The sequence below is a fragment of the Hippocampus bargibanti genome, linkage group LG08, assembly GCF_051943395.1.
Source record: "Hippocampus bargibanti isolate YZ-2025 linkage group LG08, ASM5194339v1, whole genome shotgun sequence".
NCBI lineage: Eukaryota > Metazoa > Chordata > Actinopteri > Syngnathiformes > Syngnathidae > Hippocampus > Hippocampus bargibanti.
The window spans coordinates 21,261,873-21,286,289 of record NC_142741.1 but is presented as its reverse complement, the minus strand read 5'-3'; the positions used below and the strand labels follow the sequence as shown (position 1 = coordinate 21,286,289).

The 24,417-nt window shown below is 41.1% G+C and overlaps 3 protein-coding genes across 3 annotated transcripts; 2 read left to right on the top strand and 1 right to left on the bottom strand.

Annotated features, from left to right (window-relative positions):
- Positions 1-75: 75 nt before the first annotated feature.
- On the top strand, positions 76-14,771 carry pfkla (phosphofructokinase, liver a). Its single transcript, XM_089002097.1, has 22 exons — positions 76-837; positions 1,808-1,881; positions 2,002-2,079; positions 4,323-4,512; positions 4,596-4,761; positions 5,704-5,748; positions 5,838-5,946; positions 6,119-6,214; positions 6,286-6,378; positions 7,718-7,843; positions 7,924-7,988; positions 8,170-8,233; positions 8,877-9,023; positions 9,111-9,181; positions 9,265-9,352; positions 9,809-9,961; positions 10,370-10,534; positions 10,611-10,672; positions 10,755-10,866; positions 10,943-11,042; positions 12,746-12,851; positions 13,428-14,771. Exons 1-22 carry the CDS (start codon positions 753-755, stop codon positions 13,573-13,575), a joined length of 2,343 nt encoding a protein of 780 aa, XP_088858223.1. The 5' UTR covers positions 76-752; the 3' UTR covers positions 13,576-14,771.
- A 153-nt stretch (positions 14,772-14,924) lies between these two features.
- LOC148894779 (uncharacterized) lies at positions 14,925-21,577 on the bottom strand. The gene is made up of 14 exons (XM_089002098.1): positions 21,231-21,577; positions 21,006-21,062; positions 20,770-20,896; positions 20,295-20,384; positions 20,039-20,202; positions 19,906-19,948; positions 19,099-19,183; positions 18,892-19,024; positions 18,763-18,815; positions 17,067-17,245; positions 16,865-17,000; positions 16,752-16,793; positions 16,625-16,649; positions 14,925-15,703 (listed from the first exon to the last, which is right to left on the bottom strand). Exons 1-14 carry the CDS (start codon positions 21,280-21,282, stop codon positions 15,579-15,581), a joined length of 1,311 nt encoding a protein of 436 aa, XP_088858224.1. The 5' UTR covers positions 21,283-21,577; the 3' UTR covers positions 14,925-15,578.
- Positions 21,578-21,671: 94 nt separating this feature from the next.
- tmem169b (transmembrane protein 169b) lies at positions 21,672-23,904 on the top strand. Its single transcript, XM_089002094.1, has 3 exons — positions 21,672-21,833; positions 22,306-22,662; positions 23,146-23,904. The coding sequence occupies exons 2-3, from the start codon at positions 22,386-22,388 to the stop codon at positions 23,778-23,780; spliced, it is 912 nt and encodes a 303-aa protein (XP_088858220.1). The 5' UTR covers positions 21,672-21,833; positions 22,306-22,385; the 3' UTR covers positions 23,781-23,904.
- The last annotated feature ends 513 nt before the right edge of the window (positions 23,905-24,417 follow it).

Below are 24,417 nucleotides of genomic sequence, written 5' to 3'. Positions count from 1 at the left end.
CTCTCTTGTAGGCTCCACCCTTCTCTATATGACGTCACGCATTTTCGACTACCTCTGCTTTCAAATGCGCGAATATACTTACACTACATTTGTATTTGTGCAAAGTGGTCTAAATCGTGTATGATATTTTTCGTGTTAGTTTTGACGAGGATAATACAGTTTAGCGCATTTAGTGACTCTATCGAGTTGAAGATTTAAGAATCTATCTCCCTCCCTCGCTCTATTTCTATCTATAGCTCGATCTCCATCTATCTCTACCTATCTGTAGCTCTACCTATATTTATATATTTTACTATCGCTGTAACTCTACTTTATCGACTCGAATCTAAAATAATATTAAATTCTTGCTGTTTTGGTTTAAGAGTGGTGAGCCAAGTCGCCTACTATACGCGTCCGTCTTGCGCGTGCAGAACGGAAGTAGCCGCATTATGAGCACAATTTTCTCACGTTCTTCTATAGTCTTAATTTCCGGGCCTCGCGAGCGGGCGGTTCTTCGGTCCCACTATTCCAGCCCACTTCTATACTGTCCAGTATAAGCGGAACGCGTATATCCGGGCGACGCGTGTAATCAAAACTACACTAACTCGCGTTACAGGCGGAGTATGGAAGAGAATTCGACCACTGGTTGAAATTAGTTGAAACGAACTCCTACCACGCTCAAGGAAAACGAAGCCACCCCCGGATCACCTGGTGTTTGAAACGACCATCCCTTGGATGCATCACGTTTTCACTGACTAGAAATAATAACAAACATGGCATCCATGGACCTGGAGAAGTTGAAGATGACGGGGGCTGGCCGGGCAATAGCAGTGCTCACTAGCGGTGGCGACGCACAAGGTGACCAAACACTCATCAGCTGTGTTTTTAAATTCCAATTGAAAATGGAACATGCTACACCTTTAGTCGAATACGACTATTTGTCACGTCTCTTTTCCACCTACTACATGTACTATGTTGTCGTGCGCACAATTAAACTAGATACATTTACGTTGACATTACGCAAAAAAATGCTTGCACAAAATTCAACCATATTACGTAATACATAAAATGACCGCGGACTCTTGACAACCTCCATGTTCAATAATAACCTTTGACCAAGATAAAGTTACGAAGTCATAAATTCTCCACTAACTTGATGACGTAACACTCTCAACAAACATCCCTTCACTCAGCTACTTAGTATGATATACTTGATTTAGAAAAAATATCTATTTAGCAACACCATTTGCTTAATTCATTCTGTGAGCAGGCTCATACCTTTCTCAAATTATCGTTTCCAATTGAAATGAATGCAAGTGCCAAATGAAGAGTCGCAACAACTCTAAGTAACTTTATAAACTGCAATATTGCTGTGTTTTTTTCTTTGTAGAGGAGAAAGAACATGTGCTCATAAGTATTTGTAATTGTTTGTCTATATATGTGGATGTGTTGTTTGTGTTAAATTCTGTTACTTAAAGGTTTATAACACTTAAGCTATAGCTGTTATTCATTAACCCCTACTGTTTTTATTATGTTGTCATCTGTGCACTCATACATTAAACTTGGTGTTAAATCTTGGTCTGTTTAGTGAACACAAGGTTAGTTGTCTTTTGTATGAATATTAGACGTGTTCATCACACCTGCAATGTTCTGGAAGCACATTTCGTTGTTGTTACAGTTGATGTAAATATTAGCATTGATAAATAAACAAAAATACACGATTTGTAGTAACTAATAATCTAAGTTACCAGTCCAAATGAATTTACCCTGTATTTTAAAAGCATTTTCTCAAGTTATTATTTTATATTTTTAAATGTCCATTGCTCAGGGATGAATGCTGCTGTGCGAGCTGTGACCAGAATGGGCATTTATGTTGGTGCAAAGGTCTACTTGATATATGAGGTAAAAAAAAAAGGGCTTTTACAAAATATGCATCGCTCTCCCCAGTTGTTTTAACATACACTGGTATGTTTTCAATGCAATTTGTTCTGATGTCGTATCTTTTTTTTTGTTGTCCGATAGGGCTACCAAGGCCTTGTGGAAGGTGGCGATCACATCAAACTGGCACACTGGCAAAGCGTTACTAACATCATACAACTGGTAGGTTGAATTTGTGTGATCGGTAGCCACATTAGTACACAGGTCTAGGGATTTTTAGCATGTAATGTACTTTACCTGACCAAAATAGCACACCACACTGATCACGATGTCTGTTAAATCGTGAATATTGAATATTTACTTGTCAGCTCGCCAAGGCCGTTATTCAAGGCAGAACAAGGAGGGGAAAAAATAACCACGGTTCCATATCACACAATGATCACCCAGGATATTTAAGACACATACAGAAATCGAAAATTTGCAAACTTTGATTGCAATGGATAGAAAAATGCTCAAATTTGCCACGATTATTGGTAAATGTGTACTGTACTCCCCTTTGCAGTCGTGTTTATCTTTCAGTGTCAGGTTAACAGGACCATTCTCTCTTCCCGCTTGTAAAATGTACCACTCACTGTATTTTCAAGTTATCTGTCTCTTTGTGTTTTTATGATAGGACTTTCATTATTTCACGCGTCTTCCCTCCTAGTACAGCTTGTAATCTGGTAAGGGGCCTTGTCGCATGTTTGTTAGCTGTACTCCAATAGCGTGTACTTGCTAAAAGTTGCATTTGAGTGATTCTGGTGTCAATTGTAAAGGACAACCGACATCACTTTTTTGTTTCCTAACTGACATCAGAAAAACGTTTTATAGCATCTAAAATATCCAAAACACGCAGTATTATATTTTTAGTCAAATGCAAAACACCAATAAAAATGACTTAAAGTGTCCAAAATCTGCAAAAACATGAACCCGGACATGGCCAGTTTCAGAAGGTCCCGCCCCCTTGGTCGTGGTGTAACCCCAAGACGTCTTGCCTTGCTGGAGAATCAAAACAATGGCTTCAGATTCGGAGAATATGCTTTCTTGTTACTCATCCAGTTATGAATACGATTCAAATAGTTCTGAAGAGGAAAGCATACATGTTTGCAATTGATTAAAGAATTTATTCCATGCCATTTTGAGGCAATGGGGGGGGGAAATGTAGCACCAAAAAAGAGGCAGAAAATGGCGACAGAGCTCGGTGTAAGGAATTAATCAGCCCGTTTCCACAGGCTGATTAATTCCTTACGCGGAGCTTTGTCGCCCTCTTCTGCCTCTTTTTGGTGCAACAACACGAAGTTTTCAGACCAAACAAGTACAGCAAAATGCATTGACGTGATGGAAGGACTGCTACAATTTGTCCTTTTTTTGGTCAGGGGCGTTCCTTCAGTGACGTAACGTGAGGACTCGTCACCAACTCAAAAACAAGACTTCCTGAATATTCAGCGTTTACATTCTTTGTAAAATACGCTCAATAGAAGTCATTTGAAGCCATTTTACAAATTATGGACACAACTTGTCCGGAGACGTCGGTTGTCCTTTAAAAGTGCCTTTCAAAACTCTCAAGGTCACTTTACAGTGACAGGATAATCGATAAAAAGATTTCTTCACCCGTCATCTGTACTTCTTTGAAATTCAAAGAAGTATAGATGACAGCTGAAGAAATCTTTTCATCAATGTACCACTCCTGTACGACTGAGAGCTTACACAGACGAGTCACAGGATAAGTTTTTCAGTGGGTGAGTAGCGGCAGCCACACACACCAGCGTTCACTCAACCCGGAAGTAACTCAAATAGGTAGAATGTTAGCTAGCTTATGGCTAATAGATTGGTAGCCAGATAGCTAGCTAGCCAGCTACATAACTAATAGATAGCAAATAAATAAGCATAGAGGAAAAATAAATACATCAATGCGTGCATGACAACGTGGAGAACATACAAAAGGCACTCTTTTTTGCCCCTAACAAAGCTGGTCTTGTACTTTTAAAGAACCGCTAGATGTCAAAAGAAGAAAGATGGCCTCAATTCTCGTCTTTTTCCTTCTTGAATTTATCAGCTGTGGGATTACTCCAGTTAAATTTGTCTTCGTTTAAATACACCAAGGGGAAATGGGATTGGTTTTTAACCCAAAACCGAGACTTACCTTTAGGCTTACATTTGCCATTATTGCTGAATTTTACATATCTGTAAAGAAAGGAGGAAGCAACAATTACTTAAAATGTAATTGTCACTTTTTTCTGGAAGGAAAGGGCTGTGGAAATTAGTTTTTTTGGGAAACATTTTTTTAATATCACTATAGTTTTAAAGCTAAATATAGTTTAAAGCTATAATTTCATATTTACTATGCTCAAATGTGTGGTATAATCATCACACTGCCACAGGCTACTCCTCAATTATGACATTATCCCATGACCTGACCGATGTAGGGCGGCACTGTGATTGGCAGCGCCAGATGCAAAGTGTTCATGACCCGCCAAGGAAGACTGGGGGCCGCCTTCAACTTAGTGAAACGGGGGATCACCAACCTTTGTGTGTGTGGCGGTGACGGCAGCCTCACCGGCGCCAATATTTTTCGAAGCGAGTGGAGCAGCCTGTTGGAGGAGCTTGTCCAAAGTGGTGAGCCCAAAAGCATGCCGTTTGACCCCTCCTTCAGGTTGAATAAAAATGAGGTGTTTTTTTTGACCCACTGTCTCTTTCAGGGGAAATCACTGAGGCTCTGGCGAAGCAGCACAGCCATCTCAACATTGTGGGTCTGGTGGGGTCCATAGATAACGACTTCTGTGGCACTGACATGACCATTGGCGCAGACTCTGCTCTTCACCGCATCATGGAAATCATTGATGCTATAATGACTACTGCACAAAGGTAAAATGAGCACTATATTTACTTGTATTATCGTAAAAAATAACTATACTAATATGTTTTCAATGAACATCTTAACTTTGGGGCGGCCCGGTAGTCGAGTGGTTAGCACACCGGCTTCACAGTGCAGAGGTCGCCAGTTCGCGTCCCGGTCCGGCCTTCCTGTGTGGAGTTTGCATGTTCTCCCCAGACCCGCGTGGGTTTTCTCCGGGTCCTCCGGTTTCCTCCCACACTCCAAAAACATGCATGGCAGGCAGATTGACCACTCCAAATTGTCCCTAGGTGTGAGTGTGAGAGTGACTGTTGTAGGTCTTTGTGTGCCCTGCGATTGGCTGGCAACCAATTCAGGGTGTCCCCGCCTCGTGCCCGAAGACAGCTTAGATAGGCTCCAGCAACCCCCGCGACCCTAATGAGGAATAAGCGGTACGGAAAATGAGATGAGATCTTAACTTTGGGACGACTAAAAATGTGTTCGCATTCCAAACTTTAATGAGGGATGACCAAGGTGTTAACCACTGTAAAACGTGAGCACGAAACATTCTACTTTTCTTCTGTTATGATAATGTTGTGCTTTTGTACTACAATTTGAATGATTAATTTGTTTTTATGATGGATGCCCTTCCTAATGCAAACTTTTATTTTGACATTTGAGATTTTTACTTTTTTTGAAAATGCAGCGGAAATTAAGCAAATAAGTAAATAAATGGAAACAGATAGATAGATAGATAGATAGATAGATAGATAGATAGATAGATAGATAGATAGATAGATAGATAGATAGATAGATAGATAGATAGATAGATAGATAGATAGATAGATAGATAGATAGATAGATAGATAGATAGATAGATAGATAGATAGACGAATGAATAAAATAATAAATGGATGGATGTGTAATGGGTAATCAGAGAGTCTTAATACTTGATGACCCTGTTCTCTCGACAGCCACCAACGCACATTTGTCCTGGAGGTGATGGGGCGCCACTGCGGGTGAGCTTGAACAAACTGTTGTGCGCTTTTATTTAATTTTTACTTGCCCATGAAGCGCTGATATCGGTACTGTTTTTTTTTTCCTCCAGGTATCTTGCTCTCGTGTCTGCATTAGCATCCGGCGCTGATTGGCTCTTCATCCCAGAGGCTCCTCCTAAGGATGACTGGGAGGATCGCATGTGTGACCGTCTCGAGGCGGTGAGAGTCAGACAATTCACTGGGAATATTCCATCCCTACTAATTGACAACAAATGCTGTATGTTTTCAGACTTAGCAGTTTTAATGAAAAGTCCATCGTTGGTTTAGTTATAGTTCCAGTTCAAAGACAATTTAACATGGTCTTGATATTGGTGTCTGTGCTTGCTTCCAGAGTCGTATCAAAGGCTCCAGGCTCAACATTATTATTGTTGCAGAAGGTGCTATCGACATGCACGGCAACCCCATCTCCTCCACTTATCTGCACGATGTAAGTTTGGTTGATAAGATGATCTGATGATTTGGAACAACATGCAACTCTCTCTTGGTATGTATCTGAAGTTGGTGGTGAAGCGCTTGGGCTACGACACCAGAGTCACCGTACTCGGACATGTTCAGCGAGGAGGAACTCCTTCGGCGTTCGACAGGATACTGGTGAGTTGTTTTTTCTGCATCTTGAAAACAGGGCATGCAGTAACTGCAATACATGTGTCGGTGAAATCCCTGAATGGGATGGGGCCAATGTATTACATGACATGTCCATGTTGCATATTTTGAACTTAGGCTTCTTTTTTTGTACAGTGAGACCTCAACTTATGAACTTAATTGGTTCCCAGACAGATTGTGTAAGGCTAAAAGTGTGTATCTCCAAAAAACATTCCCATAGGAAATCATTAAAATGGGAATAATCCGTTCCCGGGTTTCCATAAAATATACTTTTCAACTAAATAAGCCTTAAAACTACACACAACATACCTTATTCTATGTATCATAAATGTGCTATTGTATTGTAATGAAAGAAATACACTGCATTGTATCATAAAGTCACTTTATTTACATTTGTGATGGTCATTTATGGCTTGATGGAATGGAGGTCAAAGGGAATTGCTGTTTGGAAAGAGAGGCACATTACATAACGACTGTAATTAAAGAAATAAACTGTGCTGTAAAATAAAGTTTTATTTACCTTTTTGATGGTTGTTGATGGCTTATGGAAGGAGAATCACCTTCCATAAGGACTGTTGGTAACTTAACCTATGGTGCTGTTCGGTCGTGTGCTTCCGCCGAAGATCACTACGCCAGCCGTGGTGGGTATGTATTATGAAAACAGTGATTATTATCAGGTTTAATTTTCATAAATTTGACGTTTGTAAGACGAAAAGTTTGTAAGATAAGGTGTTTGTAAGTTGAGGTCTCACTGTACTTTCAAAGTGTCCAACAACACTTATTGTCACAATGTGAGGTGATGTGCACACAATGTAATTTACAGTAGCACACCGTGTGGTGAGAGAACAGCTTCATGATTTTGATTTGCATTTTTCTTTTTGTGTGGCTCACCCAGTACAATTTTAAAGGATAAATAATTTTGGATATACATAAACCGCACCTGTCTATAAGCCGATAAGCATGTGCCCAAATTAAAACATGAGATATTTATAAAGAAAGGCAGTGCACAGAAAACCTTTCAAATCTTTAATAATATACAGTAAAGTCTCGTTATATCGATATCGGATATATCGATAGTCCCGGTTATATCGATACTATTTCTATGCACGCACGGAGAAAATTACATGCAAACAGGGTCGGATATATCGATAGTCCCGGTTATATCGATATTTTTTCGCACTCCCTTGAATATCGATATAACGAGACTTTACTGTACCTTACATTTTCTTTCCAAACAGTGCCTGTAATGCGGCAGTAACACAGCAAGCATTACGGTAAACTGAAAAGGGTAAACCGGCTCTGTTGTCACTGCTTTGTATGTCTTCAGAGCAGCAAGTTGGGTGTGGAGGCGGTCGTTGCCCTGATGGAGGCGTCCCCTGACACCCCGGCCTGCGTCATTGGCCTGTCTGGCAATCAGGCCGTCCGTCTGCCTCTCATGGAGTGTGTGGAGATGGTGAGGCTGTCTTCTGGAGTTGGGGTTTATACGCGCAAATCGGTGCGGCTCTGCTTTGCTTAACTCGCCCTTCCTTGCAGACAAAATTGGTACAGACGGCCATGAATGAGAAGAGATTTGATGAGGCTGTTAAACTCCGTGGCGGGTAAGAATTCCGTGCACATTATTCAACCGTTATTCTATCGTATGTGTCCTAAGTTTGGTCAAGGGTAACTTCTCAAGTTAATTTCTTTCATAGGATTCCATTTAGAGTGAGCAAGTGTACCATATGTTATGGCCAAAGCAAACAAATAAATAAAATAAACTGACCGAAAATGTCCTTTCAGGAGTTTTGAAAACAACTGGAACATCTATAAGCTTCTTGCCTTCCAGAAACCTGCCCAGTCAAAGGTTAGTCTTCAGTTGCTCCTTAATTCATCACTACTATGGAACACTTCTGGATATTCACTGGATAAACAGAGGTCGTTTTAACTTTGTAAACTGGGTTAATGGTGAAAAATGACTTGAATAGCTTTTATACATAGTTCGGTCTCCAGAGTTCCTGTTTACCCATCAAGTGTGAAATGAAACAACCAATTCAGTCAGTCTGTGTGTCTTGAGTGACCATTTCTGCACTTAAAATGAATAGTACACCAGATATAAGTGATAACTGGCCCATTCACAGGGTTTTATTTATTAGTTGAAATTTATTTTTTATTGTTACATTGGTGGCTAATGCCTTTATTTGCAGTCTGGGCGTGGTGGGTTGAACATCACCTTAGTTTTTGAATCTCAAGTAGTCTCCAACACTACCGCTAAAAGTTCCGAGATGTGGTCTTCATCACCCCCCCACCCCCACCCCAACTCCTTCTAAAATATGGTGTATAGTCGCTGGAACGGTCAGAAAAATCTCCAAGTCAACCTTCGTTCCGCTATCAGTCGTCATAGTATAGCATAGTCAAATAATGTTTGATTTTGAGTGTCCAATTAGTTGGGTACACTAAGAGACACAAACATAAGTCAAGGTACTGAGTCTGAATTCTCTTCCCTGTAGAGCAACTTCTCGCTCGCCATCCTGAATGTGGGTGCCCCGGCAGCGGGAATGAACGCGGCCGTGAGATCGGCCGTAAGATTGGCCATCGCTCACGGTCATAAGGTCTACGCCGTGCACAACGGCTTCCAGGGCTTTGCCAATGGCGATGTAAGGCCCTCCGCCTCGGCGTGCTCGACCACAATTCCTCCATCCATTTTGCTAACAAGGAGATGGTGACTTTCGGTGGTTTTGCAGGTGTATGAGATGGAGTGGCACAATGTCGCGGGATGGACGGGCCAAGGAGGCTCGCTGTTGGGCACAAAACGGTGAAGTCCCCATCATGAAGACGAAATGCTCCCGTCTACATTTTAATGGCAAATAAATGACAAACTTCTCTACCTGTGTGCAGAACACTTCCGAGCAAACACATGGAGAAGATTGTGGAGAACATTGGCAAGTTCAATATCTCCGCACTGCTTGTCATTGGAGGGTTTGAGGTACAGTAAAACCCCCTTCGATCGTGGGGAATACTTTTTAGACTCAAACGCAATCAGGTAGTTTAGCACTCACTAAAACCTTTTTTTTACAGGAAATTATAAATATATTGTAATTGATAACATTTATAAGCATGAGATATGTAAGATATGCTGTAATGGATGTCATTAGGGGTGGGCCCAGTGGGTGGCATGTGACCCCGGTGTATCTGCTTGTGGTCATCTCGGTCAAAGTTGTGGGTAACACGCAGTTGTCTCATGAGCACATTCATTATGCTATAAAGGCTTAAAAAAACAACTTTGGAGACTGTATCTTACCTTTGCCACACGCAAGGGCATACAGAAGTTGAGTATGCTGTAAAAACTCCCAAAAAAACGATGTCCTCCAAGATCCATGAAGTGTCTGAATTTATGGTCTTTTAAAGCGGTCTTTATTGGTTGTCATTGCTGCTTTCGAAGGCCTACAGGGGCGTGCTGGAGCTTTTTGAGGCCCGAGCCCACTATGACGAGCTGTGTATCCCCATGTGTGTGATTCCCGCTACCATCAGCAACAATGTCCCCGGAACGGACTTCAGTCTGGGGGCCGACACTGCCGTTAACGCTGCGATGGAGGTAATACACATGAATGTTTATACTGTACCCTTGCTACTTCGTGGTTCGATTATCGCAGCCCTTGATGCATCACAGATTTTTATTTTCCAACAACAATTCGCAGCTCAATTTTTTTGCAGATTTTGGACACTTTAAGTCATTTTTATTGGTGTTTTGCATTTGAATAAAAATATCATACTGCGTGTTTTGGGTATTTTAGAGGCTATAAAACGTTTTTCTGATGTCAGTTCAGAAACAAAAAAGTGATGTCGGTTGTCCTTTAAATCATCTACTTCGGACCATATGTCAGGTCCTCCTGCTGTGTAATCAAATTAGTTAGAATTTTCAAACTCTTGCTCCACAACAACCCACCCACCCACCCTTGAGTTATCTCCCCTTGCACCTTCTATTTATTAATCTCCCCCTCAGGGCTGCGACAAGATAAAGCAGTCTGCTACAGGGACAAAGAGACGTGTCTTTGTGGTGGAAACAATGGGGGGCTACTGCGGTTACCTAGCGACCAGCACCGGCATCGCTGTGGGCGCCGACGCGGCCTATATTTTTGAGGACCCCTTTAACATCCACGATCTAAAGGTAAAAGCCGCTGATTCTCCCAGTTTTTTGTGTGTGTGTTACATATTTACCTCCCCATTCCGTTTCCTTTTCACAGACCAATGTGGAGCATCTGACAGAGAAAATGAAGAAGGACATCCAACGGGGGCTCGTACTGAGGTCAGACGAGTTCACCTGTATCTGTCTGACTTCTTGAAACACTTGTCAACACTTGCTGTATTTCATTTCTTCCACTGAACAGGAATGAAAAATGCCATGAGCACTACACTACGGATTTCCTCCACAAGTTGTATTCCGCCGAAGGGAAGGGCATTTTTGACTGTCGGGTCAACGTGTTGGGACATCTTCAACAGGTACACCGCCACGTTTTGGACTTTATTCGCACGATACGAGATAACAAAAAGTCAGTAAGTGTCTGTCATTCACCAGGGAGGGGCACCATCTCCCTTCGATAGAAATTATGGCACCAAGCTTGGAGTGAAAGCCATCCAGTGGATAAGTGAAAAGCTGGTAGAAAACTACCGGCAAGGTTGGTCATATGAGTCTTGTTTTGATTTGTGGCCACAAAAAAAATCACAACATTATAATCACTTGAAGGTGACGAGCAACATCACAATAAGCAGCAGTTTGGCAAATAGTCAAAACCAGGGCCAATATTTTGCTGATTGCCGCTCCCAGTTTTAGACTTATTTTACAAATAAACATACAATAAAGGCAATTGCATATTTAAAAAAAACGCATACATACATATATATACTTTATTCTTTGCAGAAAACTGACGACTGTAATTACAAAGCATTATGACTGCTCCTTACTAAACGGTTGTAAATCTCTCCATTTTTCCCATCGTGTGTAAATAACACTGCCCTTCAGCAGCCAAGGGATGCACATAAGGAGCTCCAAAATGCATGCGTGAATTATTGATGCGCAAACTGCTCCATTTTTTTTTCTTTCTGTTGTTGTAATTGCTGTTTTATTTTTTCCCAAAGTTCATTACGGAGATACTATTTGTCTTGATGGTGGAACGCATTCATAATATTTTCACTAATTTCAGTTTGTAAATGTATTTTTTGACACATTACAAGCATGATTTAGAGGTGATACACACCATGAACTGGTCACCGGGCAATCATACAGCACATCTATAGAGTAATTACAAAGTACAGTGATGCCTCAGCCTACGAACTTAATTGGTTCCCAGAAAGTGTGTGTAAGGCGAAAAGTGTGTCTTCCAAACATTAATTTCCAATAGGAAACCGTTAAAAATGAGAATAATCCCTTTCCGGGTCCCCATAAAACATAATTTTTTACTGAATAAGCCTTAAAACTACACAAAATATACCTTATTTTATGTATAATAAATGTGCTATTGTATTGTAATTAAAGAAATAAACTGTACTGTATTATAGTCATTTTATTTACCTTTGCGATGGTCGTTAATGTAGTTGCCTCTTGATGATATCCGAGTGAAGTTGCCATGCTTTCTCGGCGATAATACCCTCACTAACATGGTCCACTGCCAGCTGCTTTTCGTTAATCCAAATCAACAGAAGTTTTCCAACCTCTTCTATTGCGTGAGACCGTTGTTTAGACAACATAGAAACATCCTTAGCCACACGTAGCAATGGTCGACTTAGCATACTGGTACTGGGATGCTAAGTCACACAAACGCACACCTCGTTCGTGTTTTTCGATGATCTTCTTCTCCTCGACTGTAATTTTCTTTTGTGTTCTCTTCGCCTTAACACGAGCCTGTGGTGGGGTCTTTTTCGGTCCCAAAGTACTCCACTCGATAGCAAACCACATCTGCACTCAAAGGTGTGGAAAACAAGTCCGCCAGCCACCGTGGCGCTATGTGGTTTGGTTCGTCCGCCGAAAAGCAGTTCGTATGCCAAGGTTATATTCTCACAAATTTAATGTTCGTAAGGCGAAAGGTTTGTGAGCTAAAGCGTTCGGTATCACTGTTCTATTTTTCTCGATGGTGGAACACATTCATGATATTTCCTCTCATTTCAGTTTGGAAATGTATTTTTAGACAGATTACAAGCATGATTTAGAGGTGATATAAACCATAAACTAGTCACCGGGCAATCATACGGCACATCTGTAGAGTAAATACAAAGTATATGCAAAGCAACCAGTATCACTCACATTCCAACCAAGCGTAGCAATACACCACCAATGCATGATCGATAAGGTGAGTCTAATACTTGCTGTGTTTGTCATCTGCAGGTCGTGTGTTCTGCAACTCCACAGACACGGCGTGCGTGCTCGGCCTCCAGAGGAAGGTCGTCTCATTCAGTCCCCTCACTGAACTCAAGGACGCCACCGACTTTGAGTAAGTCTCCCCCTGAGTAATTCAGATGCAGCTTGCAATGTATTCTGAAATTATTTGTGATGGTACTAAATAAATAGAAAACGGATCACAGCCTTTGCCACAACACTCATAAGTGAGCTCAGGTCGGGTGCTTCAGGCAAATTGGGCAATCAGGCCAGTCGTCAGTCAGGACAATAGAAGTAATCAGGGGAGCCGCAGGGATTAGTCCTCTGTTCCCCCCAACCTGAGAGCAGGGACCAAGAGTCTGGCACGCCACGCCTGGACAGTAGGGATAGATATAGGGCTGAAACTACCAGTAAGACTTTAGTTTGCTGAAGAAGCTTCTTGGATAAGAAGCGAAACGTCCAACACCTTCAAAGAAGTACAGATGACGGCTGAAGAAACCTTTTCATCGATGGACCACTCCTGTACGACTGTAAGTCTTTAGAGCTGAATATTTGCACTAATCACCAAAACGTCCACTTTTTTCCCCCTAACCACACACATTAAACATATACTCCTGAAAGCATATGAGAACCATATTTATATTGGTTTGTACGGTACTTCTTTTTACTTGACGCCATGTTTGTGTCTTAGGCATCGCATGCCCAAGGTACAATGGTGGTTCAACCTGCGGCCCATGCTGAGAATGTTGGCCAAGTACCAGACCAGCTTCTGCGAATACATCCCGGGAGAGATCGAACACGTGACCCGGCGCTCTCTCAGCATCGACTCGGGCTTCTAGGTTCTCTCCCACTGCACCCGGCACTTTTTTAAAGCAAAAGAGGGAAAAAAATACAATACAATGCAGTTTTATCCATGACATTTCCACATGCCTTCTTACTTACATGCTGTATGTTTTTGAAGCAAAATTGTTTTAGCAGCTGGATTGCAAAGAGTTCAGGATATACTAACGGCTGTTAGATTTTTATTTTGACAGTGGAATCACCAATGTTGAACATTACTCTGCAAATTGTTTTTGAGCAAACAAATGACTTATGTTGCACTAACATTATTGTCATCAATGTTAAAATTGTGACGTGGTTTTAATTGTAACTCTTCAAGAGCAGATGCAGGTCATGTATGTACTGCAGCAATTTTGGACAAAATGGGACATTACGAGGTTGCTCCTAAATTTTATTTCAAATAGAATTAGAAAGTTTTAGTCTTAAACAACCATGCCTTAAAGGACAACCGACGTCTCCAGACAAGTTGTGTCCATAATTTGTAAAATGGCTTCAAATGACTTCTACTGAGTGTATTTTACAAAGATTCCACCGCATATAGCTATATTTTACGTTTTAAGACTTGCGCTGAATATTCAGGAAGTCTTGTTTTTGAGTTGGTGACGAGTCCGTACGTGACGTCACTGAAGGAACGCCCCTGACCGAAAAAAAGACACATTGTAGCAGTCCTTCCATCACGTAAATGTATTTTGCTGTACTTGTTTGGTCTGAAAACCTTGTGTTGCACCAAAAAGCCGCCAGAAGAGGGCGACCAAGCTCCATGGAAGGAATTTATCAGCCTGTGGAAACGGGCTGATTAATTTCTCACAGGAGCTTGGATGCCATTTTCTGCCTCTTTTTTGGGTGATACATTTCCCCCCAATGTTGCCTCAAAATGGCACGGATTAAATTCTTTAATCGATTCCAAACATGTATGCTTTCCTCTTCAGAACTATTTGAATCATATTCATAACTGGATGTGTAACAAGAAAGCATCTTCTCCAAATCTGAAGCCATTGTTTTGATTCTCAAGCAAGGCAAGATGACACCACGAACAAGGGTGCGGGACCTTCTGAAACTGGCCACTTCCGGTTTCAATTTGAAGTAGTTTTAAGACATTTTAAGTCATTTTTATTGGTGTTTTGCATTTGAATAAAAATATCATACTGCATGTTTTGGTGATTTTAGATGCTATAAAACGTTTTTCTGATGTCAGTTAGAAAACAAAAAAGTGATGTCGGTAGTCCTTTAAGCTGTAAGAACCCAGATAAGGTATTTATTATTACTTGCAATGCGGTGGTCTTTAAGATGATTCAAGTTTTTACACAAGCGTTTTTTTTTTCACTCTGGTGCAGCAGCATTTTGCTTCCGCTAAAATTTCCATTCATTAAAAAAATAAATATCTTAATCCATCCATTCCATACCTATTATTTTCCTCTGTGATATACTCTGAATTTGATTGTCATGGCATAGGCTCCAGCTAGCTCGACATTTTAATTCGATCCATGGCTTGAAAATGAATGTTTAAATGACTGCCGAGGTTTCACTAACGTCTTTTTTTTCCAATGTGCAGGCAAAGCTTTATCTTTTCAAGAGACAGGTTACTTTGTACAACTACTGAAAACGATCATGAACAGGAACCAAAAATAGTCCCGATTCACTTTGTTGCCTTATCCTGTCATTTTGCACTTGAATAAATATTTACACAATGTAAGACTTAATTGTGACTATTTGTGAGTCATTCAAAGAATAGTTTTAATGGGGTGCGGTAAAATGAAAAAAGATTCCCGTATTATTACAACAGTAACATACCATCTTATTAGAATTTATTCTTCATTGTATGTTAAGGAAAAGAAATGCTTTGCTGAAAGATGCAAACACTAAGAGTCATTCTAAATGACTAAAACAACGAAGGCTTTAAAACAATCAACTAGACGCCACAACACAGAACACACATTGCAGTCAATATTCTCTGAACACTCAACATTGTAGCAAAAAGCAAAATGCAGATCAAGAATGTCTCTCAAAAGTTAAATGAAAAGGGAAATTCGGTAGTCTTGTTTTCCTTGTTATCTGTGGTGCTCTCTGAGGTGAAGGGGAACTGGAAGTCCTCGCTTTGCTCCGGCGGGTTGAACAGGAAGTCCAGGCCTGCAGAATCACGTGTGTGAACATGTAAAATGGTAGAAAGGATGAATTGATCCCCTCGCAGAGAAATTGACTTAAAGGACAACCGACGCCATTTTTTTTTGTTTCCTAACTGACATCAGAAAACGTTTTATAGCATCTAAAATACCCACAACACGCAAATGCAAAACACCACTAAAAATGAGTTAAAGTGTCCCAAAACTACTTCAAAATGACCTCGGAGATGGCGAGTTTCAGAAGGTCCCGCCCCCTTGTTCGTGACGTCACGCCAGGACGTCTTGCCTTGTTCTAGACTCAAAACAATGGCTTCAGATTCGGAGACGCTGCTTTCTTGTTACTCATCCAGTTATGAATATGATTCAAATAGTTCTGAAGAGGAAAGCATAAATGTTTGCAATCGATTAAAGCAGTCCTCCCATATCAATTCGAGCCATCAGGACTCTAATGTAGCGTCCCAGAAAATGCACAAGATGGCGCCCAAGCTCTGTTGGAAATGGGCTGATTTGTCTGCTGGGAATTTGTGTCAACTAGTATCAAATAGTAGTCTTGGTGCAACACACCATTTACCATCGCTTTTTTATGTGTTTTCCGTCTAATTTCCCCATCAACACGGATCAACATGAAGTTTTCAGACCAAACAAAGTACCCAAAATGCATTGTGTGTCGCTTTCTCGGTCAGGGGCGTTCCTTCAGTGACGTCACGTCAGGAATCGTCACCAACTCGAACACAAGACTTCCTGAATATTCCTAGTCTTAAAACGTAAAATCTAGCTATATGCGGTGGAATCTTTGTAAAATACGCTCAGTAGAAGTCATTTGAAGTGATTTAACAAATTATTGTCCGGTGGCGTCGGTTGTCCTTTAAACAAATATAACAAGAGATCAAAAAGAGAAAAAGACGCGTCTGAGATGTGAGATACTTGCCGCCTGATTTAGTCTCCTGGTTTTTCTGAAAGCAGAATTTAGTGAGGTGTTTTGTATTTATTTTTTTGATTGTTTTCAGCTTTGAATTGTTTCATGAAAAAGTCAACGCAAAAGGAGACCGTCCTACCTTGTCATTGAAAAAGGAGCCGCTGAAAGGGAATAACAGATCCTGCAAACAAAAAGAGGCGCTCGGTATTTGGCTCGGTATCTGTAGGGCTCGGTGCAGCACCGTTACGTTACCTCATCATGGGAGGAGACACCATCGAAGCCAAAACCGGAGAAGCCCGGTGTGGCGGGATTAGAGTTGAGCGAGAATATGAAGGCTGGAGATTTGCTTCCAGACGTGCCATCAACTGGTGAGCAAGTTGGGCTAAAACTGGAGTTGACGTATGTGACATTCACATATTCATTATTTAATCTTGAAGTTTGACGCAAAACCTACTTGAAGTGGAACGTTGGCGTGCCAGGCGCAGTGGAGGTCTGAGGTTGTGCTTGTTGACCCTGCGGAAGCAAAAAGGCGCCATGTTCCTGTGGTGCCTGCTCCTCTTCCTCAGCTGGGGCTCTTTCCTCCATTTGCACCCGTGGTGCCTCCTTTTGCTCCAACACAGGTGACCGCGTTGCCTCAAAAAAAAAAAAAAAAAAAAAAAAAAAAAAACATGAAATACAAAATACAATGGACGATGCCATGTAAAAACTTTTTGGCCACTCTTCAAGTTGGCCGGGTGGATTCTTTTGCGATTACAGTGTGACCTTGGCTTACAAACTTAATTGGTTCCCAGACAGAGTGTGTAAGGCGAAAAGTGTGTATCCCAAAAAATAATTTCCCATAGGAAACCATTAAAATGAGAATAATGCGTTCCCAGGTCCCCATAAAACATAATTTTCTAAGCCTTAAAACTACACAAAATATACCTTATTTTATGTATAATAAATGTGCTATAGTATTATGATTAAAGAAATAAACTGTACTGTACAATAAAGTCATTTTATTTACCTTTGTGATGGTCGTTAATGGCTTGATGGAATGGAGTCCTCAGCATTAAACACTTGAGGAACATACGCTTCTTTCATCATCTTGAGCACAGGTGTCAAAGTCAAGGCCCGCGGGCCAAATCCGGCCCGCCACATCATTTTTTTTTGCAAAAGCAAATCAAACTTGTTAAATTCCATGATGATTGCTAAAATCTGAGCCAAATTTTCATATTTTTCGATGTCAACCACAATAAAAGTCATTATTCTTGACTTCAGATTTGAAAACGAGTTATTCATTAATTTGCCGTGTGCTCTATATGTAATATTTGAAGGGATTTAAACATTCTAATGGGTTCCCCAAATTCATAACGGCCCTCGAGAGGAAACCATAACTACAATGTGGCCCGCGGCAAAAGGTGACTTTGACACCCCTGATCTTGAGGAATGATCCCTTGTGGGTGCTTTCTCTGTGATAATTGTATCTAGTTCTTCATCAATTGTGATCTGTTTAGCTGGGTTCATATCTTTTTGCATCAAGTGTACAGATGACTTGTGCGGGTTATTTGTGGAGCCTGATTGATGGGATATTTTAACCTTCCAGTCTACACTCTTCTTTTGAATTTTCAAAGTTGAAACGAGTCTAAATATCACTGTTTTTTTATCCATTTTCTGACCTTTTTTTCATTTTTTTTTCTTTTTTATTTCACTTTTGTTTTTTGGGTTAAAACTCTGTCATCTCCCTTTCGTGTGTGTGTGTTTTCTCTTACTCTCTCTCTGTCTGCCTGTCTCTTTAATGTTTAACCCACCCCCCACTGCTGGGTTCTTGACCAATCACGTGGCTTTAACCGAAGACGCCATTTTGTTTTTTGGAGAACGGCCTCACTCTCTCTCTGTCTGTAACCCCATCCCCCACTGCTGCGTTCTTGACCAATCACGTGGCTTTAACCGAAGGCTGGGGGCGGGGAATAGAGAAATAAATGCAGTCGGCTGCCATTTTGTTGTTAGAAGAACGGGCTCGTTCGCGAACGACACATCACTCATTGTGGCAGCTCCGTGTGTATCCCGAAAAATAGTTTGTATGCCAAGGTAAAAATTTCATAAATGTAACGTTCGTAAACCGAAAAGTTCGTAAGCCAAGGGGTTCGTAAACTGAGGTTTCACTGTACTTGGATTAATGGTTGTAGCTCCTGGTCATCATCTTCCGCACCGGCCATCTCATCTGGTCCATGATAATCGAAAGAAATATTGAGGAAATTTGGAGTGTTCAAAAGCTGTGTGCTTACCTGTGTGCTTACCTTGTTCCCCGACATCTTGCTCATTTCTTCTCGTTTCATCAGCGCGGCAAGAGAGTGATGCCCGGGCCTCACTTTGCATGTCCATTTCCTCAGCACTGCCTTCTGCGGAGGTCTCTGGACCTCTCGGATATCCCTTTGTTTGTCAAAGTGAGTCGAAAGCGACCCATCAAGCCAGAGTCACATTCTCGGGTGATGCAGCGGTCTCACCTTCATCTCACTGATATTCACAACGGGGATGACAGCCACTGAGTTCTTCACAGGGGAACTCTCCATTTCCACGTCTGCTTCTGCGCTAAAAGAATTCAGACTAAATCGCTGGGATTAACATGATAAACAATGTTTCCCCACCCTCGGTTAAAGAACATTTTTTGTGATCTTAAAATGATAAGCCTACCAAAACAGCTGAAATGTATTTGCGATTCCTCACAGGCACTCACTTTTAAAGTGGCTGCAGTTGAATTCTCTCAATTTGAATTATCTATAGTGAGTTTGGTTGTGATTGGTGAAGTCTGAAGAAGCTGTGCGCACTCATGCAACATGACTTCGGTCTTTTATTTTTATGCGCATTTTAGTTACATATTTTAAAATGATACATCTTGGTCCTATTTGCTTATATCACAAAAACTTGACATTTTAAACAGGGTGCTTAGACTTAAGCTTCGCGTTTGCTTTCACCATTTAGCTTGTAGCAGACGTGCACATTTCACCATGACGTCCCTGATCCACTGGTGAAAAGGACGTTTTGATCTATTTTATCTAGAACTGCTTCATACAACAAAGAGGGTTCAGAAAGTGCTTAAGATTGTGTCTTTGTGTTGTCATATTATTTAGTTTTTTTTGTTCTTTTGACTACAAAATGGTGTTGCGAGACTGGCTCAATTTCCAGCAGCTCCTATATTTTGTTTTTTCTATTTCTTTTCCTATTCCTTCCATAACTTTGCTGCTGTGAAATATAAATGTTTCCACCGCATACTAATAAAGGCGAATCTAATCCAACCATAAGGCTCAAAATACCTCTGCAGTCGTTTCTCTGAGGAGGAACGAGGAGTGTCAGAATCTGTAAAATTAGACATTTAAATGAAAAACAATTTAAAACATTTAAATTAAAAAACAGCTGACTGCAATCAAGCAGTTGAGCTTTGATTACCAGTGACATGAGCCCTATCCCCTTCCTTGGCGTTGACATCATCATGAGACACCGTGGTTAGACACTCTACGTCATCATTTTGCGCCTGCAGAGTTTGTGCAAACGGCTTCTGATGAGCCTCAAACAGCTTTCTGTAACTTGTAATTTCGTTTTTGAAGTCTTGCCTGGATAGGTCATATATTAAAGAAGGGGGATGAGTGGAAACACCAAATAAACTGTAAATATAACTTCCTAACCAAACATTTGTCCAACTTACTTGTCATTGTCGAAATTGGCTTTTATGCTCTCCAGTTCTGTTCTCAAAGTTCGCTCATACTGAAGGAGCAAACCCTGAGTCACCTTCATGCTAGGAGAAGAAAAAGCAGTTGCATGTTAGACGAAAAGAATACATTTAGGCCTGAGTGGATGGCCATCCATTTTTTTCACTAAAATTTGATTTTGTATTTTAATCATCCACTGGGGCCTCAATTCCTATTCATGATGCTGCCGCCACCATGCCTCATTCTTCGCCTAGGGTTTTGCTAGTGATGAAGTACAGAAAATCCCAGTCTGGGTTGCATTGGACCACAACACACAAAGTGAACATACTTTGCACAACTTTGCTCATCACTAAAAAAAATAAAAATAAAGTGGAGCATGGTGGTGCCAGCATCGTGGAGGCAGGGTAAGCGGCCCAGACAATGGATGGATGTAACAATTAATCGCCTTGCACTCATCTATTGTATTAATACCTGTTTGTAACTGCCTTGTTGTGTTGCAAAGTGTTGTGTTTCACTGCAATGGCCTCTTCCAGCACCTTTATATGTGTGCGGGTTGTTTCTATGTAGGTCCTCCTTTCTGTAATGTTTGCTTTATGAACTGCAGGCACACAAAACGAACTTCGTTAAACAGGACGAGAAACCAATTGTATGCCTTTTAGCTGTATTCAAACCGATCTAGAACTATATAAAAAAACTGATGACGCTACCTTCAACCTCCCTGTCAATGTCATTCTTCTTTTGAGAAAGCTCGCGAACTTCAATGGCTGTGTAAATATGAACAAACAAATATAATACACTCTTGCAACTTTTTGATTTAGCGCAGATTGCTGTTTCCCATGTAAATCAATTGCTCTTGACTTTGGGTTAAGAGCAGAAGAAACAGTATTATTTAAAGAAAACGTGAATAAAACTCATAATATAATAAAACTTACCCAACCGGCAGAGGAGGCTATCAATGGCACTGGGCATTCTTTGATACGCCATTATAGTTACAGTTCAATTATTTTAATTAACTTTACCTAATTAGCATAACTCGGAGATTCCGTTTACCAACGTCATGTTGTTGCGCCAATACTTAGCTAGCATATGATTGTTTTCCTTACATTAACTCCGTATCAAACGAATAAACGGCAGCAATATTGTTTTGAAATTCCATAACGTATTATTTTCATTGCGGTATTTCAATCGCGTTCCTTAGTTAAGGATTGACGTTTAATTTTGTGTAATTTTAGAAGATTTGACACATTTTCATGATGCTTTAACGGAAGTGAAGGCGGGAATGTGGCGCTACGCTGGTGTTCAGGAAAATATTTTACGTAACGCATCTGTACAGGCGGCCACTAGGGCAATTCCGGAAATCACTTTACGTAAAGCGTCAGTTTGGCAGTCCTGTGCCCTATCATGGAGTGGGAGTCATTTCTGCGTAACCCATCTGTATGGCTCTCTTGTGTCGCTCAGCCAAGTACAACACAAATATCGGGTTTTATCTTTTGAAATATTCAAATTCTACCAAATGCTGATGCAGCTTCGTTAAGGTAAGAGTTACTATCGGTTGTACATCTTAGGACCTGGACGCGTCGCTTGCCGGCTGTCGGAAGACAAAAGAGCGGATATGGGTGGGATTTAAACGGGGGAGAATGGCTTACATTGTCTCTTTAATTCGTTCATTTCGGTTTAAAATCTTCCCATGTAACGCTGAGTTTAACAAAATCTTGTTTCTAGTGAAACTAAATGGTTTATGACCCATAAACTTGCTGAAGCACAAATATTTCCATTAAATCAATAAGACAGTGTTTAACTCTCCCTCTCTCTATATACGTAGATCTAATTATATGCAAGAAATGCATTTGGTGTGTTTTATCAGATAAAAGACGAACATGCAAGAACGTACAAAGAATGTAGGTCAGCATCATTGTGCACGTGATTCATTTTGTGACTGGGGATAGGAAAATGTCTCTTTTTAAAAATGCTTCTCTCTATTTGTGTCTGTTTATGCCATTCATACAGTTGCTTCTTGCTCTGAAGGGAATGAGTGGACAATAGTCTTGCTTCAGAATCGTCTTCATCACGATAGGCAAGCTGATAGGATGGCCCATGTGGAGGAGTCTCAGACCGAAGGTGAAGGAAGCCCCCAGATCCTCTCCCTCAGGTCTGAATCGTCAGTGAACCACGTCGACAACGTAGACGTGGGACCATCTGTGAGGAGGAAGAGGAGAAGAAAGCGAGAGCAGCGCCCGGAGTCCATCATCGTCTATCGCTCCAACGTGGAGCGAGGGCCCAGTGGTGACCAAGGAGGTGAAGAAGAAGTGGCGGAAAGGAGTGCAGAGGAGGGAGCCAAGTTCCTCAGTACACCCATAAATGATGGTGAATAATTGCCGATAATGTATTTTAAATTCAACCGCAACAATATGACATTATTGTAAATTATTATATTAACTCCAGTTATTTCACGGCAGGATGGAAGTGCACAAAGGCTATTCAGTTGAATTTCTTGTCACGTAATCATCATTACATTAGTATTTATTTATTTATTTATTTATTTATTTATTTATTTATTTATTTATTTCCTCCATGGCTTTTTATCTATGCCATTACAGGTACCTTTCTGTGTGGCATTAGCAAAATAAAAGGCACAAACACACACATACTTTCTGAATGTGATGACCATTTTGATGCTCCTTGAGTTTAAGTCTGGCAACCTATGGGGATCCGTAGCTTAAGAGATCAATTTTTACTCCAAATTCGTGTCAAATACTGACACAACTTTATCTCATTCATTTTCTCAGACGTGTTCAAATGTTTAAAAACCGTCAATCAAACTGATTTCTTTCTGTGTCTACTCAACAGACGGCGGTTGGAGCCTTCCCCCAGACAGCCGCTACGTAACTTTAACAGGCACCATCACACGAGGCAAAAAGAAAGGTCAGGTGGTGGACATCCATGTGACCATGACAGAGAAAGAACTCCGCGAGCTAGCCAAGTCTAGGGAACGGCTTGATGCTGAGTGCGAGTCTAGGGAAGACTCCAAGCGGTCATGCAGCCTGGGCGTGTGCCGGGGACCTCACGTTGTCCTGTGGAGCATCTCCTGTGCTCCTGTGGTCTTCCTTCTCTCCTTCATCACATCCTTCTACTATGGCACCCTGACGTGGTACAACGTCTTCCTTGTGTACAATGAGGAGCGGACGTTCTGGCACAAGATCACCATCTGCCCATTCCTCATCATCTTCTACCCTGTGCTTATCATGCCCGTGGCGCTGTCCCTGGCGCTGTACTCAGCCGTGGTGCAGGTTTCCTGGGCTTTCAGCGCGTGGTGGCATGCCGTGAGGGACCTGGAAAAGGGATTTTGCGGCTGGGCCTGCGGGAAAATGGGCCTGGAGGACTGCTCCCCCTATAGCATTATTGAGTTGCTGGATTCTGACACCGTTTCCAGCACGTTGCAAAGCAAAGCCACGAGGGAACTTGCCCAGACGTCCTCGGTGTGAAACTGAATGGTAGTAGTAGTTAGCTAGTTTGCTAATACGTACGTATGTAAACATGTGCAATGAAGACTGTGTGCTATCTTGGGTAACTTGATTAACAGAAAAAAAACTACATCACATGCACTATTATGCAAACGTCTAAGTCTATTATTAGATCTGTTTGCACGGGTTTATTGGAGGAAATTCCAGCTGATTTTTGGGCAAGAAGGGGCAGTATAACCGTGGACTGGTCACTGACCAATCACAGGTCTACAGTATTTCAACAAACTATCCATCACAGATTAGGACAATTGATAATTTACAATTTCAAAAGCCACACAACGCTAACAATAGGAATATCCATGATTCGAACCTCAGAACTGTGACGTCCAATCACTATGACGCAGTGCTGTCACTTCAATACCAATAAATACCACATTTCATTATACAATATTTCATTTATTAATTTGATGACATAGTGTACATATCTTGTTTTTCTCCCACAAACAATTCAAGTCATGTATGTCAAGCATGATCATTTTCATGATTTTTTAAAAGACTACTAAAATTAATTTCAGAATTATTTTTATTTAAATATATTTCAGCGGGCCGGTAGTCGAGTGGTTAGCACTCCGGCTTCACGGTGCAGAGGTTGCTGGTT

Excerpts from the sequence above, each read along its gene's own strand:
- tmem169b (XM_089002094.1), top strand. The coding sequence starts at position 22,386 with ATGGCCCATGTGGAGGAGTCTCAGACCGAAGGTGAAGGAAGCCCCCAG. Across the intron at positions 22,663-23,145 it reads CAGTACACCCATAAATGATG|ACGGCGGTTGGAGCCTTCCC; the intron begins GTGAATAATTGC and ends TCTACTCAACAG.
- LOC148894779 (XM_089002098.1), bottom strand. The coding sequence starts at position 21,282 with ATGGCGTATCAAAGAATGCCCAGTGCCATTGATAGCCTCCTCTGCCGG. Across the intron at positions 20,897-21,005 it reads CATTGACAGGGAGGTTGAAG|TTCATAAAGCAAACATTACA; the intron begins GTAGCGTCATCA and ends GTGTGCCTGCAG. Across the intron at positions 19,184-19,905 it reads TCAGAGAAACGACTGCAGAG|CGCAGAAGCAGACGTGGAAA; the intron begins GTATTTTGAGCC and ends GAATTCTTTTAG.
- pfkla (XM_089002097.1), top strand. The coding sequence starts at position 753 with ATGGCATCCATGGACCTGGAGAAGTTGAAGATGACGGGGGCTGGCCGG. Across the intron at positions 6,379-7,717 it reads CGGCGTTCGACAGGATACTG|AGCAGCAAGTTGGGTGTGGA; the intron begins GTGAGTTGTTTT and ends GTATGTCTTCAG. Across the intron at positions 8,234-8,876 it reads AGAAACCTGCCCAGTCAAAG|AGCAACTTCTCGCTCGCCAT; the intron begins GTTAGTCTTCAG and ends TCTTCCCTGTAG.